This window comes from Falco punctatus (genome assembly GCF_963210335.1).
Source record: "Falco punctatus genome assembly, chromosome: 10".
In the NCBI taxonomy this organism is placed as follows: Eukaryota; Metazoa; Chordata; class Aves; order Falconiformes; family Falconidae; genus Falco; species Falco punctatus.
In genome coordinates, this window is record NC_137590.1 from 24,498,813 (window position 1) to 24,513,692 (window position 14,880).

General features: G+C 35.7%; 1 protein-coding gene across 5 annotated transcripts in view; it reads left to right on the top strand.

Moving 5' to 3' along the window:
* Positions 1-14,324, top strand: part of METTL15 (methyltransferase 15, mitochondrial 12S rRNA N4-cytidine) — a 188,221-nt gene extending 173,897 nt beyond the window's left edge. For all 5 annotated transcript variants that reach the window (XM_080405295.1, XM_080405294.1, XM_080405291.1 and 2 more), the window contains exon 6: positions 7,613-14,324. In XM_080405295.1, the coding sequence (XP_080261421.1) occupies positions 7,613-8,058 (446 nt within the window). In that variant the 3' untranslated portion in view covers positions 8,059-14,324. The remainder of the gene's footprint in view (positions 1-7,612) is intronic.
* The last annotated feature ends 556 nt before the right edge of the window (positions 14,325-14,880 follow it).

Genomic DNA, 14,880 nt, shown 5'->3' on the forward strand with positions numbered 1-14,880 from the left:
TCTGATGTCAGTGTGCTCCCTTTTTTTCTTTTTTTTTTTTTCTTTTTATTTAAGCTCCCACTTTTTCTATTGTAGTTTAATAATTAGTTTAATAATAGATTTTACATGAAGTGATTTGTCGTTTTGCCAACCAAGTTGAAACACAGAATGACAGCAACCTAGGGAATTCTTTATCCCAGCTATAGATAAGCCTTCAAATATCAGATACATCACATATCCCTCTTAATTTAAAATTTCTACATTATAATATTTGGAGGGGAAGTACCATGGCAGTTTGCAATTACAGATGACAACAGATCCTTTCTGTCTACTTAAAGAACCAGGAAGCAAAAAGTTAAGCACTACACAGCTTGCGTCACCTTGTGAATGCCAACTAGATCAGCCTGAAGCGACTATTGAAGCACTTCATCTTACTTGCTCTTCACTGTAAACAACTTGAACAAAATGCAGTTAGGCAGGAACTGTGCTCACATCAAGAACCTTCACGTTTGTGTTCTCAAGTGAAAATTTTCAAGGAAAAATGTAGGACACAAATCCTGTTCGTTAACATTATAATATGTAACGTTGGGGTATTTTGGTTTTTTTTATCAAGAAATTAAAATTACTGGCTCTTATCATAAGTCTAAACTGCTGACTGCTTTGAATATAGACTGTTAAAATGGTGATGCCAATTTAACATTTGCTTAAGAATAGTGTTACGCATTGTATCGGTACCCTGAAGACTTTTTAAAAAATCTGTTCTTAAAAATTCGTATTACTTAAATTGGAAGCTTAAGTGACTTAATTTTAATGACTGACAAAGAAATTACAAGGTTTGGATTTGTATAAGTCAGGATTCTTGAGCAAAATGCCCAGTGAACCAAGGCCCAAAGGCTGGCTGATATGAGGGAAGGACCTGAAGACCCTGTGTGCTGTCCTAAGCCCCTGCTGTAAACATAAGGAATGTGAGGAACAATCAATCCTAGAAAATTCAAAGAGATAAAACACCGAGTCTTTCATAAAACTTGAAGAGTTACATTTTTAATACAGTCATTCAACATCACGAACTAATAATTTAGGTTTTTGTCACATGTATCTCGTGCTTTTGGAGAACTGTTGATGTACCGTTCTAGGGACAGAGGTCACCATGTTGCTGTGCTGAAGCTGTAACGGGCTGCAGGCTATCAACAAGCAACTTGTAACTTCTGAAATAATTTTGTGCGCTAGCTTGAACGAAGGAAATAAAAATACTAGTGCATAAAAGACAGTGATTGAAGATCCCTTCATGTTTAATGTGTTGCATGTGAGTCGTCACTTAATGGTCACTTTCTGTGACAGTGAGAAAGATTTTTTGTTCTCACTTTAAACTCTGCTATATTTGAAGAGCACCTTGATACGTGTGTCAGGTATGCATCAGACAGTATATATGCCAAAGACAATGAATCCAGCACACATCTGTCAAGACCATGAACATGTATGTTTTGTGTGCTTTTTTGAAGTATGCAAGTAGTTAAAACCATTTTTAGGACTGTTACACCGATCCCTGTTTGGGTAGAACTTCTTTCAATTTTCATTTGATTCCTCCAGTAAAGGAGCACAATGGTGGATCCCTCTAGTTTTTGAACTGGTGATACCTGAAGAAAATTTCTGATAGCTGTAATGTATTTCATTTAATTTGTCATCTGTCATCTATATGTTCTTATGCAAAATGATGTTAGTGAAGTTATTGAGGTAAGCAAGGGCGAAAGTGGTAGAGACCACAGCTACAGGATCCTCTTGATGCACAGCAGAAAAAAACCACCTGATTAATTCAGGACTTTACCAGAGGATGATCTATGACCTATTAGTTACATGTCAAGTCCTTTAAAAAAATAGAGTATTAATGAGATTAATAAAATCTTGCATTTTAGATTTTGCAGACTCTACACAAGCATGATTATCTCTCCAGAACAGGATTATTTATTTATTTATTTTGCCTAGTATAGGAGCCAGAATACAAGCAAAAAATCTAGCCAGTGAGGCTGGGCATTTACATCTCTTTCTCTGCTGTTGTCAGTATCTGAGACTTCATGTATAGTCCATGTTTCTTTCACATGTTATAGACGACTGGCTTCAGATTTTCTAGAAATCCAAAGTTTTGTGTCACAGTCCAGCTGATAACCAGAATCCCAGTGAATCTAGATTTGCACTGGCCTGAAATTGGAGAATTTCATTTCTCTTTATAGAATGCTAGACTTCTGGTCTTTCCTACCACCCCCAAAAGGTTAGAACGTGTATTAATGTTGTTAATTGACTGGGAGACAAAAGTGAAGGATGTAATTAAAAAACAAGCAATTAAACAGCTCCACAACAGTTACAGAACAATCAGATGTTTCTAAAGTTTCTGTTAGCAAGAGTAATAATGTTAAAGTATAGCTGGAAGAAATATATAAATAGATTTGTATGTCAAGATTGCCAAAACCAGCTTGGGGCTAACTCAAGTACCCAAGTGATTTCTTGCTCTCCTTTGCTCCAATTCAAGAAAATAATTCCTTTGATTTCTTGACATAGAGCCTGAAAGTCCTCTCTCTACGTACTGTGCCAATGAATAAGGTCCTACAAAAAACCCTAAAAAAACTACGGCTTTTTTTTTTTTTTTCTAAATGTTATCCAAAGGCTTCTCATCCATTTAAATAAGATCTCTGTGAGCTATGGAGTCTGCAGTTTACATGGGAAAAGGGACAAAAAGGAGTTTTCTGTTCAGTCCTGCGAACATCATCTCTCCTTGCAGCACAATCGAACTCTGCTCACTGTTTATAATTTTCAAAAAGCTATCTGCAGTGATGTACACTCTGGAAATACAAAACATCAGTAGTTCTCAGCTGAAGGTCTATGAATAGATGTATGGAAGTTGGTTAAGAAGCACTTCCTGATGGCTTTTGCTGTAACTTATTGAGTTGTTTGGAAGCGGTAGGTTTAACTCCGTGTGCAGGAAAACTGGTTAAAGATAGTGATTTTTTTTAGAATGTAAATTCAATATGCTTTTTCCTTATAACTGATTATTTATTTTTATTTCTTTTCAATGGGTAATATACCTTGTTATCTATTAGTGTTTGTTCAAAATTTAATTTTTCTCAATTGTATTTAGGTATGTAATCTATTACCAGATCATTTTGAGATCTTGTAATCATTTGGACTTAACTTGAAAGGAATTGAAGATGAGATATTAAAGAAATCTGAAAAGTTTCAAAAGAACTTTTACGGGTAAAGCCAGTCTCATTCAGATCGGGTTACATTTATAGACTTTAATTATCAGTTTGGAATTTGTAATATTGCCTGAATTTCAGATGGGTGAGAATTAACACTGTACTGATGGAGCCTAGACAAAAGGACATTAGTTGCGTCACAGAAACTTATTAAATGCAATGCTAATTCAACAGACGGATTCCTGCAAACAGGTGCACGATCTGAATTAATTTTTAAACTCTCCCACTCTCATACACTCTGGGGACTTTAATAGTTCATATTGACAGGCACAGCACGTTGCTAATTTCATTCACAAGCTTTAAAATTTCAATACATTTCAACATGTGAATCTATTAGAGTTTTAAAAGTGTGAGTAGCATCAGGGCATCCCAAAACTAAAAATTATAATTTCTCTCACTGGGATTTCAAACCAGTCATCTAGCCAGAAGCATGTTATTTTTATGAATGAAATTAATTTTGCAAACTTCCCATACAGATTTTTTTATATTTTTGTACATTGTAGAGCCAGTCACCAGGAAAGATTTTCTTTCAGTGTCATGGTAGTTGGAGGGGGCTGGGTGAGAGATTTGGTGCCTTAGCAGAAAGCACAAATAGGGTTTTAACTGTACCAGAGAACTAAGATTGGGCTAGGAAAATTTTTCACCCTGGAACATAGATGAAAATCTACTCACCTTACTAAAAAGATGAAGGCCAGTGTGACAGACATCAGTCACTACCACAGATTACATTTATTAATTAATCCCAGTTTCTGAAGACAGACCAGTAAGTCTGAACTTGGACATGGTTTGGAGGGTGGGTTAGATTGCATACATCTGCAAAGTGGCTGCATTTACCGGTTCCCTGAATATTGGTGTTCTGTACCATTATATATGACCTGCAGTGCTGTTTGTGTGTATTCAATTGAGTCATGTAAGACTATATTATACTTAGTGAATATATCTGGGGTTTAATTTATGCTTCTTCAGTGTGGGATAAATTAATTCATAGTAATAGATTAATGTCACAGTTAATTGTCATAGAATATTATTGTGGGCAGACACTACACTCGGCAACCATGGCAGTACAAATGGAAGAATCTCCAAAGACCTGTTAGTGTCCCAGTCATGCTGATAGCCTGAGTATCTCATTTCTTCTGTTTATCTATTCAGTATTGCAGTTGCAAAATAGCAGTGTTCGTGATCAGACTACTGAGAATCTGGCCAGATATCAGCATGTCATGTCTATTTAGATTTTTACCAAACCGCGTTTGAAGCAGTTCTTTATGTCACCCTTGTTTTTTCAGATAAGTAAAAGGTATTTTGGTGACATAGGAGATAAAAACTTACAGTATTTTACTAAAATGCCAGTGAGATTGGCTGTGGACATTTAAATAAAGAATCTCTTTCTCGGCTTCTCTTTTTATGGGTAGCTCTGAATCAAGAAGCACCGTCAGTTTTGTACATAAATTACATGCTGTACTCCTGTAGGTTGGCTTCATTTTTATCTGATCCTTTTGGAAGCTGAAATACTCACAGAGTATCAGAAATGGATCATCCCCAGAAAACCAGCAGTATTTTTAGAAAATACTTAAACTGCTAGCATATGATAGTTAAAAATTCTGGATCTGCTTTGAGTGGTGAACACCAGCTCTGGGTAGGAACAACCCAAACTGGGAAGTATAAAAGTGATGCTCTTCAAGTCACAGCTGCAAATTATCCAGCAAGGGGCAGGAACAATACAGGTAGAAGCAAAAAAGCACTTTTTTAACCCACGAGGTTGTTAATAGCAAGTATTTTGTAAGGGAACAGTGTTTCTGCTCTCCAGTTACAACTGTGTTTTCATAGAGCGAACGCGGGAGCGGTGGGCTGGGTTTTGGGAGGGGAGGAGGGGAAATGCAGGGTGTGTTTTCAATAGGTTTAAAAGTAGGCTTAGAAAAAGAGAGAGCTTTGTTGTGTGAGATCTTTTACAAAACAGGTATTTTCTTATTCAAGAGACCGTGGCTTCTGTAATGAATTCGAAAGATGCCCAGGGAAACTGATGTTTCAGCTTCAAATTCCATTGAAGAAAAATGCTGTTATGACTGAATCATGAGACAGGTTTCACGGGGAATACGAAGCTGTGTATATTTAGTCACTTAGTACATGCTATGGAAACATACATGTCCTATGGTGGTTCTGGATATATCACATGCTGATTTTAAACCCTCTCTTTTCATTTAATAACTATTTGAGAGTTCTGAGCATATTGCTACTGTTTGTAGCTCTTAGTTGTTTACTTCAAGAAAACTATTTTGCTCAGCACAGCATTCCTTTATGTTACACATTAATAGAGAGTTTTCTTCTGACACAAATGGCAATCAATGGCTGTTTTAAGGATCCCGTTTTCAAATAATCTATTTTTAGGTACGTAAAGATATATGGAAACAAATATTGTGCCAGGTAGTGCAAGCTTGGTGTCATTTGGTTTCTTGGGACATCTTACATTCTGTGATTTCCAGTTCTCCTTTAAGTTCAGCTCTTTCATCAAAACAAGCTTTGTTGACTCATACAATGATGGTATATATTCTTTTTATGATTTATAGACAGTATAGAACGGGGTGTTCTCAAACACAGAAATTATATTAGCTAGCTAGTGTAACGTTTTTTAGAGTTGTTCAGTGATGGTGGAGCCTAGCTCCAGCAGGTTAAATCTATTTAATCTGGTTTGTGAAACAGAGTTTATAAAGTCACAAAATCCTGTGCAGTAGGTTGTAGCAGGAGAATGTGATCCTGTTGCTACTTTCTGTCTCGAAGGATTCAGACTCTAGGAATAGGAAAGAGCTACAGGGGGTGCCTTCAGTTAATTCAGGAGCTGTTAGCATCAGTTAGAGGAGGTAGGGAGAGTAGTTGGGAAAATTGGGTATGCAGAAGTGCACCTGACATATGTTGCATACATGATAATAACTTTGTTAATAATGACTGAATTTTTAAATCCCATTATTGGCCTCTCCCTTCGCTGAACACTGATGATCACTTGTGTGTTTGTGATGCCAAACACGTATGTTTTCTGACATAAGTAAAATCTCGCCTTTAAAACTCTCCAGAATTCTACTAATAAATTATTTTGTTCCAATGTACTGGATTATGATATCTCTATTAAATTTTTTGCAGTCACCTGTGTAAACGTGAATTTAGTCAACTTGTTTCAGAGGTACCATGTTCCCTTCTTTTACTCCACTGTGTAGAATATCAATGACTTGATTATGGACTACATTTACTTCAAAACCATTGCTTTATTATGTTGTAGTTCAGCACTGGCATGGAATTAAAGCATTTTAATACATACACAGCGGCTGTATTGCCTTATATCTAATGGGCCCTCTTGTTTGGAAAAATAATTCTTTCCAGTTATGCGCCAGCATTATTCATTCAGTTTATCTTTACCAGACTCCTGCACTCACTCACATAATCGATGATAAGTTTACTCAGGTTTCACAGGTCTTGTAAGACTCTTGCACATTAGTCCCTTTGATTCATCAAATCTGGCTTCTCTAGCTTCTTGCTCTGTACTCAGATAATGAAAATTCAAGCCTAAAATACATTAAATGATGATATATTAAAGTATCTGTCACCATTTCAGTCTCTACAGAGATGTATATATCAGAATTTTGGAGAAAGGAAAAGAGAGTTTTGTGTATCTGGTAAAAATTAGTTAATCTGGTGATTTTTTTTTTATCCAACAAACTCATAGCTTGACACATTCTGCTGAATAGGCACATGAAAAAGCAACACTATCAGTTGCATTTTCTAAATTTCTCAAGATATTTTTCTGAGTATTTGAAGAAACATAGGTGCCATGGTCAACAATTTTTATCCCCAAACATGGATGTCACTTTAAGTAATTCATTGAAGGGTACATACCACCAGGTAGGCATTGTCTTCATCTTATCTTTGCTGGTGAAAGAATGCGTAGGTTTCTAGGAGGCAACAGTTAGAATTGTGTCCAACATATATTAATTTTTTTTGTTTGCCTTACAAGCATAAAACAAACCATCACAAATACTCAACTAACTTTGACTACATTGAGCTGTAAAGTGAGACTTTTCTAACCCATCTTCATTTTTTCCCTATGTTGGTTTCAGTCATCGTTTTTTATTTTAACTTTGTGAAGCATTTGGGGAAGAAATGTCTATGAAAGGTTCTAGGAAAAAAACCCAACACTCAACCACAAGCCAACTCAGTTTAATGTGTTTTACTTTCAGAAATGTGAATTCAAAGCAGAAAATAAAGATATAACTAAGGAAGCTTACCGCTCAGGGTTGAGTTCTAAGTGTGTTTTCCATTAAAGTCATCATGCATGAGTGGATTAATGTCAGGATAGCAATGTAGAAATAATAAGATATTAACATATACCTTTTGAAATTTGACAGGTGCTTTTCCAGCATCAGCACTGTATGCACGCAAAGACTTGCTTCAAAGACCTACACATGTTGCTACCAAAACTTTTCAGGGCCTGCGAATATTTGTAAATGATGAGCTCCATGAACTCTTTATAGGGCTGAAGATGGCTGAGAAGTTTCTAAAACCTGGAGGTCGCCTCGTAGCTCTCTCCTTTCATTCACTGGAAGATCGTATTATCAAACGTTTTCTTTATGGAATAGACATGACAGAAAAGTGGAATCTTGGCTCAAGGCAGAAGATAAGACAGGCTCTGAAAAACTGCTCCAAAAAAGAAGAAACACAAGAATTGCCCCATGGAAAATCCAACTCCAGGTGGACTTTTATACAGAAAAAAGTTCTCACACCCCAGGCCAAGGATATTCAAACAAACCCAAGAGGAAGATCAGCCAAGCTAAGAGCTGCTATTAAACTCTAAAATGAAATATGTGATTATATAATTGTATGATTTCCTTAAATTTTGTTTTGCAGAAGGCTAACTGGACAGATAGTATCAAACTGAAAAAAATAAAATTAAGACTGTTAGAAAACATCTCTTTCTTATGTTCTTTTTAATTAGGATGCAGTGTAGAGCATCAAAAGGTAAAATAAATGTAGATAAGTGGGTGTCGTGAATTAGACAAAAGAAACTTGTTTTTAAAAAGAATACCAAACCCAAAGTTTATAAAAATTACAGGTTTGATGTATTTTCAGTATTTTCTTCAGGTGAAATTCAAAACCCTGGCATTATCAGTCTAAATTCAGTAGCTGATTGACAGAGACACGTATTTATGGGGGTGGATTTCACACCCCAAAGTCAGATGGCTGCTTTAGTCTAGAGGAAATTTAAACTGACCTAAGAATTCCTAATATATTAGTCTCTGTATCTTGGTCGTCTTGCTGCACGAATGCCTGTGGGACAAGAGCTGGTTCTTAAATAGGCTGACATCAGTATGTAGTGTTCTATCCAGGAATTTGTAAATGGACTCTTACCTTTTATTAAAATAAGTAAATATTTACTGCTGAGTGATCACCTGGTTATTTAATGTTTATGGGTCCTAAATAACGAATGTATCTTGGGGGAAAAAAAGGATACTTAAGAGATCACTGTTTGCACTTGAACACTACAAGAAGCAGTCAGATTTGTATTTGATCGTTTCAATTTCTTCCTGGTAGCCTAACTTCTGTGCATAGATCCAGTACAACTTCTAGGTGTTGATGGAATTGTAATAAACCCATCGGTAAAAGGGGGTATGGTGTGTCTTATGAAGTGTTGTCCTTTGCTGGTGATCATTTATTAAGAGGTGCTACTTATGTAAGTATTTAATTACTTTATAAAAGGCCCACTGTAACACCGGTTCCTTTTTGGATGCTGTCCTACGTAGTGGAACATGTAACTGTTCTTCTAGTAAGTATGAAATTAGATTTAGCTTTGGGTTTATATTTTATCTTAACAGACCATTGTTTTGCTGTCTTTGTATGTTAAAAATGATTTAGAAAATAGCCTAAGTTTCAACTTTTTTGACCTCTGACTCATCTCTTCAGGAAAAAAGGTATTTGGATAATCAAATTGGTAGAAGATTTCATTTGTGGTGAACCTGAAACTTGGCTGGTGGAATGAAAAATGCAGTTTCTGACTCAGCTAGATGATTACTACACTGGTTTCTGAAAGAGAACTGACTGGATCATTCTGGACTTGATTTTCAGCAAGCATCCTCTTTATGTTTATATAAATAATTACTTCACAGGAGGTTTTTGTGTCATATTGACACAAGTTGAAATTTAAGTTCATTGTCTATAATATACAACATATTGAAATACCTGAATATTGTTTAATTCCTTGGTAAAGCTAAGTCATGTAATGTGTTCTTGATATACACATGATAACATTTACCAGGAATCTGAAATAACATTTGAATGACGATGGGCATTTCATATTTTTCTGAAATACCAATATTTCCCCGCTAGTTTTGTTATACGTGCTATTAAATATTAAATAAAACATTCCACTTCAAATAATATTGCTTAGTGTTGACACCTTAGAGACAACCAACTGTACCTGAAATAGACATATTTTCATCCAAACATTAAATATAAATAACTAATGTTATTTTTAGGTAAGATTCCATACTGAAACGTATTCCAACTGTAGGTTGGACAACTTGTGCCTCCAGTGTAGGCTCAGCAGAGTTGTAGTGCCATGCTGTGCGTTGCTCAGGAACACTTTCAGGAAAAGACTATCCAGTTATAGCAGAAGTATCAGTATCCCAGAAATGACGTTGAAAGCCTGAAAATTCCTGATGCTTAAAAGGATGTTTAAAATCCACACCTCTCACATCTAATTTCAAAGGCACAATTTCTTACTATAGTTGAACTACTCTATATCCATGTTTGTAGTTACACTCCCTCAACGAAAGTAAGAGACTTTTCTTTAGCTTGACGTTGGAGTTGCACAGCCATGGCACTGCATTGGTTGTTGAGCAGTTCTCCTTAGCCGATCTCTTTCTCTCCTCTCAGAGTCTCCTCACTTTCACCTTTAAACTTGCGGTGTGGAGAGTCATGGAATTTTAATGTCTGGTTGCTTGAAAAAAGAATTTTCTAGTTTTCTGAGAAAAACATCTGGTTATATTTAGTCAAAAGTATTCTTAGCATCTTTAAGCATTTCATTTTCAATTTGTAGATGAAGTTATGTTATGTGAAGGGGTGTTAGGTCTTTGTTCTTACTAGGACACATGACTATAAAGTATATCTTAACTTTTCCTAACGTGGTATCTGGGGCATGTTAGTAAAACTAAACCTTTTTTACCATCATCAAAAGTAATGTTTATGAAGGAGACTGTGTCTGATGGGAAATTAGTCTCGCTGAAAACCAAGTTATGCTGTCAAGATACAAATTGTGTATCATTTCTAAAAATTTCCGTTCAGTCTGAGCAATGTACATTTTAATACAGCCAGATGCAAGATTATCTAGAAAAAAGAAAAAAAGTTTATAGACCAAATTGACCAGGAATATGGCAATACCATGGTGCTGTACACAATGGGAGGAGTAGAAATGTCCAATATGCGGAATATTTGTAGAGAATATCAAGTGGTAGTTGTGGAGAGATGATGGTGTTGCCAAACAATATGTGCATGCACAGCTTACTTCTAAAGTTTGTGTCTTTTCATGCTAGTACTTCAGAAGGGTGTGGAAAAATTTTAAACAGCATAAAAACCAGCTATGATACTATTTATATGAATTATAAACACACTTTCTATTGAAATTACTAGAACATGCAATTTACTTAGTTAATCCAAGTGAACATGAAGAGTAATATGCAGTCAAAAGTACCTGCCTGGTGAAGAGATTTGCATAGAATAATTATTTGAGAAATAAACATAGTTGTCCTGTGAATGAGGTTTTTATAGTAAAAATAGTTTTGAAGTATCATTTTAAAGTATAAGCATAATTAGCTGCATTTATAGCCCATGAGGGCCTACCAACAATTATTACTCCCTATTGCTTCTTAAAGAGAAAGAATCCATTTCATCCTTTCAGAATACAAAGGCTTAATCAAACTATGTTCAAGTAATATAAGGAATTAATATATATTTCTTTAGGGTTTTGGTTTGTTTTGTGGGGTTTTTTATACAATTACAGTTGAGTAATTTCTCAGTAATTTTTTTAGTCACACCTGCTGAGATTGCCCCCGGCTTGGAAAAATCCCAGTCTGAAACATCAGCTTTTGTACAGCTGTATCAGGGTGTTTGATAGATGGGAGCTGGAAGGAGAAGGTCCCTCATGCAGTACAAGCGGGGAAAACACCGACTTCAGTAAATACTGTTAGCAAATGGCTCTTCTAGTAGCCAGTATTGTATCAGACTTTTTGTACGCTGCTTTCCAGAGTAGCATTTCTGTGATTATTAATGACTCATATAATTGCTCTAATACTAATCTTTGTATTAGAGAAGATACAGTATTAATTGAAGAGTTTATGCTCCTAAATAGTGTAACGGCACAATGAGGGGGGAAGCATGAGGCACGATGCCCTGAGGAAAGGTGACATGCAGGGGTGGGATGATTGCAGTAAGCAGTCTGAGACGCAGATTGTTGGTGATTTTATTTGATTAAATTTTAAAATAACTTAGATATCAATCTTGACTCATTGTTTGGAGTATCGCTGTATGAAAGTGCAGGTGAAAAATGAGATGAATTTGAATAAACCCAGAGAAGTAATGAACTCATGAGACAATGTGTTGCTGCCCATCTTACTTAACATCTTTACCTCTAGCAAGAGTAAGGATGGGGTTCAGCCCTGCTTTTCTGGTGCCTCAAGGTGTCTCCAGGAAGGGCCCTTCAGTAGGATTTGGGCCATTTACATCAGCATTAGAAACACTGTTCAGTGGAGTAAGGGAGTCGGTCTTTATATCCATACATTTCTTTTTTTCATATAGCAGTTGCTTAAAACTAATCTCTAATTTAGAATAATATGCAGTTATATTTGTGTCTTTCAGAAGTATAATCAAATGTGGAGACCTTTTTATACCTGGGGTGTACTGGAATTAAAGCAGGATATGGTGGATTGATTAAGGCTGCAGTAGCACAGTGAATCTTGCAAACAATTTAAATGAATGTAGAACAGCTTCTTTCCTGCCCCTTCGCCCAGCCCCTTTACAAGATAGAAAAGTATGTTTAATTAAAAAGTAAGAAATAAGTAGTAAAGTTGAATGCCTTAGAAAAAAAAAAAAAAAGTAATGTATGAGATTGACATCCGGTGTTCACAAAATTTCATATATGCAGTATTCTCTTACTTTTTCCGTTTGCATAATTTTACCTATGTGGGGCTAAGCAGCAGCAGGGAGCTAGCTCGATCTCAGGACATGGATGCAAAGCATGGTTTCTGTAGCACATAATCGAAGGTAACAGTGGGAAGGTACACACACTGCTAAATCCAGCTCTGTGTATTTTTCCCTCAATTTTTTTTTTTTCAGTTAGAATTGTGTTTACCTTTCTGAATCTTCTATAAGCTTATCTCGGGGTGAATGAGAGGGGAAGGGCTTTTTTTTTTTTTCAGAAAACCATCATACCTGTCCATCCAACTGTATTGAAATTAATGCTGTTTAATACTTTTCTTTTTGACATATTTTACTGATGACATGCCATGTTTTTCAATATTGCCATTACATCACTAAGACAGGAAAATGGGCAAATATTTGTTCATGGGAAATCTAAGCTAAAAAAACCAGAGCAAGTGTTGAGTGCCTGAATGTCCTACCATACTGATGTAGCTTTTATTTTATTTATTTATTATTATTTTATTTTATAAAAACTAAAACTTTTTCATTGTACCTTGATCTTAAGGCAAATGATGTTTTCCCTGAAGCTTTTAAAGCCTTATTTAATTGATTCTAATAGTCAAAACCAGCTGGCATTTTATAAAATTAATTTGTATATTTTCAAATTTAAACCTGATAGCTTGTTTATAGCTGTCTCTTTAAAGAGTAAAACTGGAGATACAGCTCCCTCTATCTGTCTTGGGAATACCTGTGCTTTGTTCTTTCTGGAGTGCACCTTCAAGTGATTATTGTAATATCATGTTTATTGTCAACATGAAGATACAAGAAAAAAATATGTGGATAACTTCTTTTACAGGGACATAATTGTTTTACGTTAGGCTAACTGGAATTTCGAAAGAACAAAGAGTGAATCTTTTTCTTATCTGAAAATACTTCAATCAAGATACCTAATTCAACAGACAGAAAAATAAACTTGCAAAGTAAGTTTCTCAAACATATTTTTAGAATGAAATATATAAAAATTCTAGCTATTCTTTAGTGCCTGTACAATTTTTACAGGCATAATGGTGGCAAACATACTTTATGTTTTTGTTGACATTCATTAAAAAAAAAAATTGTCTGGTGGAAAAATCTGCATAAACAGTAAAATATTAAGGGATATGACAGATACTGGAATGAAAATAAATTACACTATATAAATCACATCTATAGAGTTCACAAATGCTGGAATACCTGAGTAAAAGCTTAGGTGTAGTGCATTCTGTTGGCATTTGTTCACATGCCATATTAGTTTGATTCTGTGGATGTGATTCTGACAAAGAAAATGTAATCTGCATTTCAGTTTTAGGTTCTCTGTAGTTTATATTTCCCCTGAATGTATCCAGGAGCTCAGAATAACTCTCTGCTAGGCTTATGATATTATTGACAATTTGTATTAGCTGTTATTCTACTAGTAACGTAAAATATTAACAAGCTTATATCACAAATTAGTAACTATAAAAATAATCTCGAAGCATAGTGATATAACTTGTACACTAAAATATGTGGAAGTTTGTTAGTAACTTAAGTCATCAACAATTCGGGCTAGAAAAGCTGCGTTCTTAATTCAAACTATATTTTAAGCTCATTTCTACACACCTTTCCTGTAAATTGTGTGTATATATATATGCATGTTTATTTATTTATTAATCAGAAGTAGTTTCATGCTTAAGAACATCTCTTACAGACTGCAAAGAACTGAAATAAGACGTATTGACAGTCCTGGCTGATAAGTATCTGAAAATGAAGATATCATGAAAATTGTTTTGTAATAAAGTGCAGCATTTATATTCTCAAGAGTAGTGACGCACGCGTGCCTGTTAATACACGCGCAATCTGAGAGCCTGATCTTGCAACTTTTTCTTACGGGTACCGCTTTGTGAGACGCACGATTTCTAAAATGTCCCATTTCTCAAAGTGGTGATAGAAATGAGAGTTGAAATCTTGGTAGGCGATGGGAGCTGATAGAGCAGAGGTCGGTCCAGCAGGCTGGTTGGTGGGTCTCTGTGGAAGCAGAAGGGATGTGACACTGAAAAACGAGTTACACGGTGCACGGGACAGCGCCAGCTTGCACCATAGCATCTACATGTGATAGTGCTGGATTGACAGAGCTCTTAATATGGAGGCAGGTCCACTGGTGTATGTTACACTGCATTTCACGATGGCTTAGCAGCGGTGGCTGTGGGTTTCAGAAGGCTAAATTTAGGACACTAATAAAATAATCCTTGGAATTGCAGCTAGTATATGATGTTTTTTACTGCCTCTCTTGAGGAGGGCAGGTGGGTGACAAAAAATATTTGAGAGGAAAGGGGCTTTAGTCTCTACTGTTGCTGCACCTATTAAAGGTAATAAAAAGTTTTCATTGGTTTAAAAAATGTCAGCTCAAGACCTAAACTGCACACGCACGGTAGTTATCTCTATTAATCAGTCTATTAAAAACTAGCGG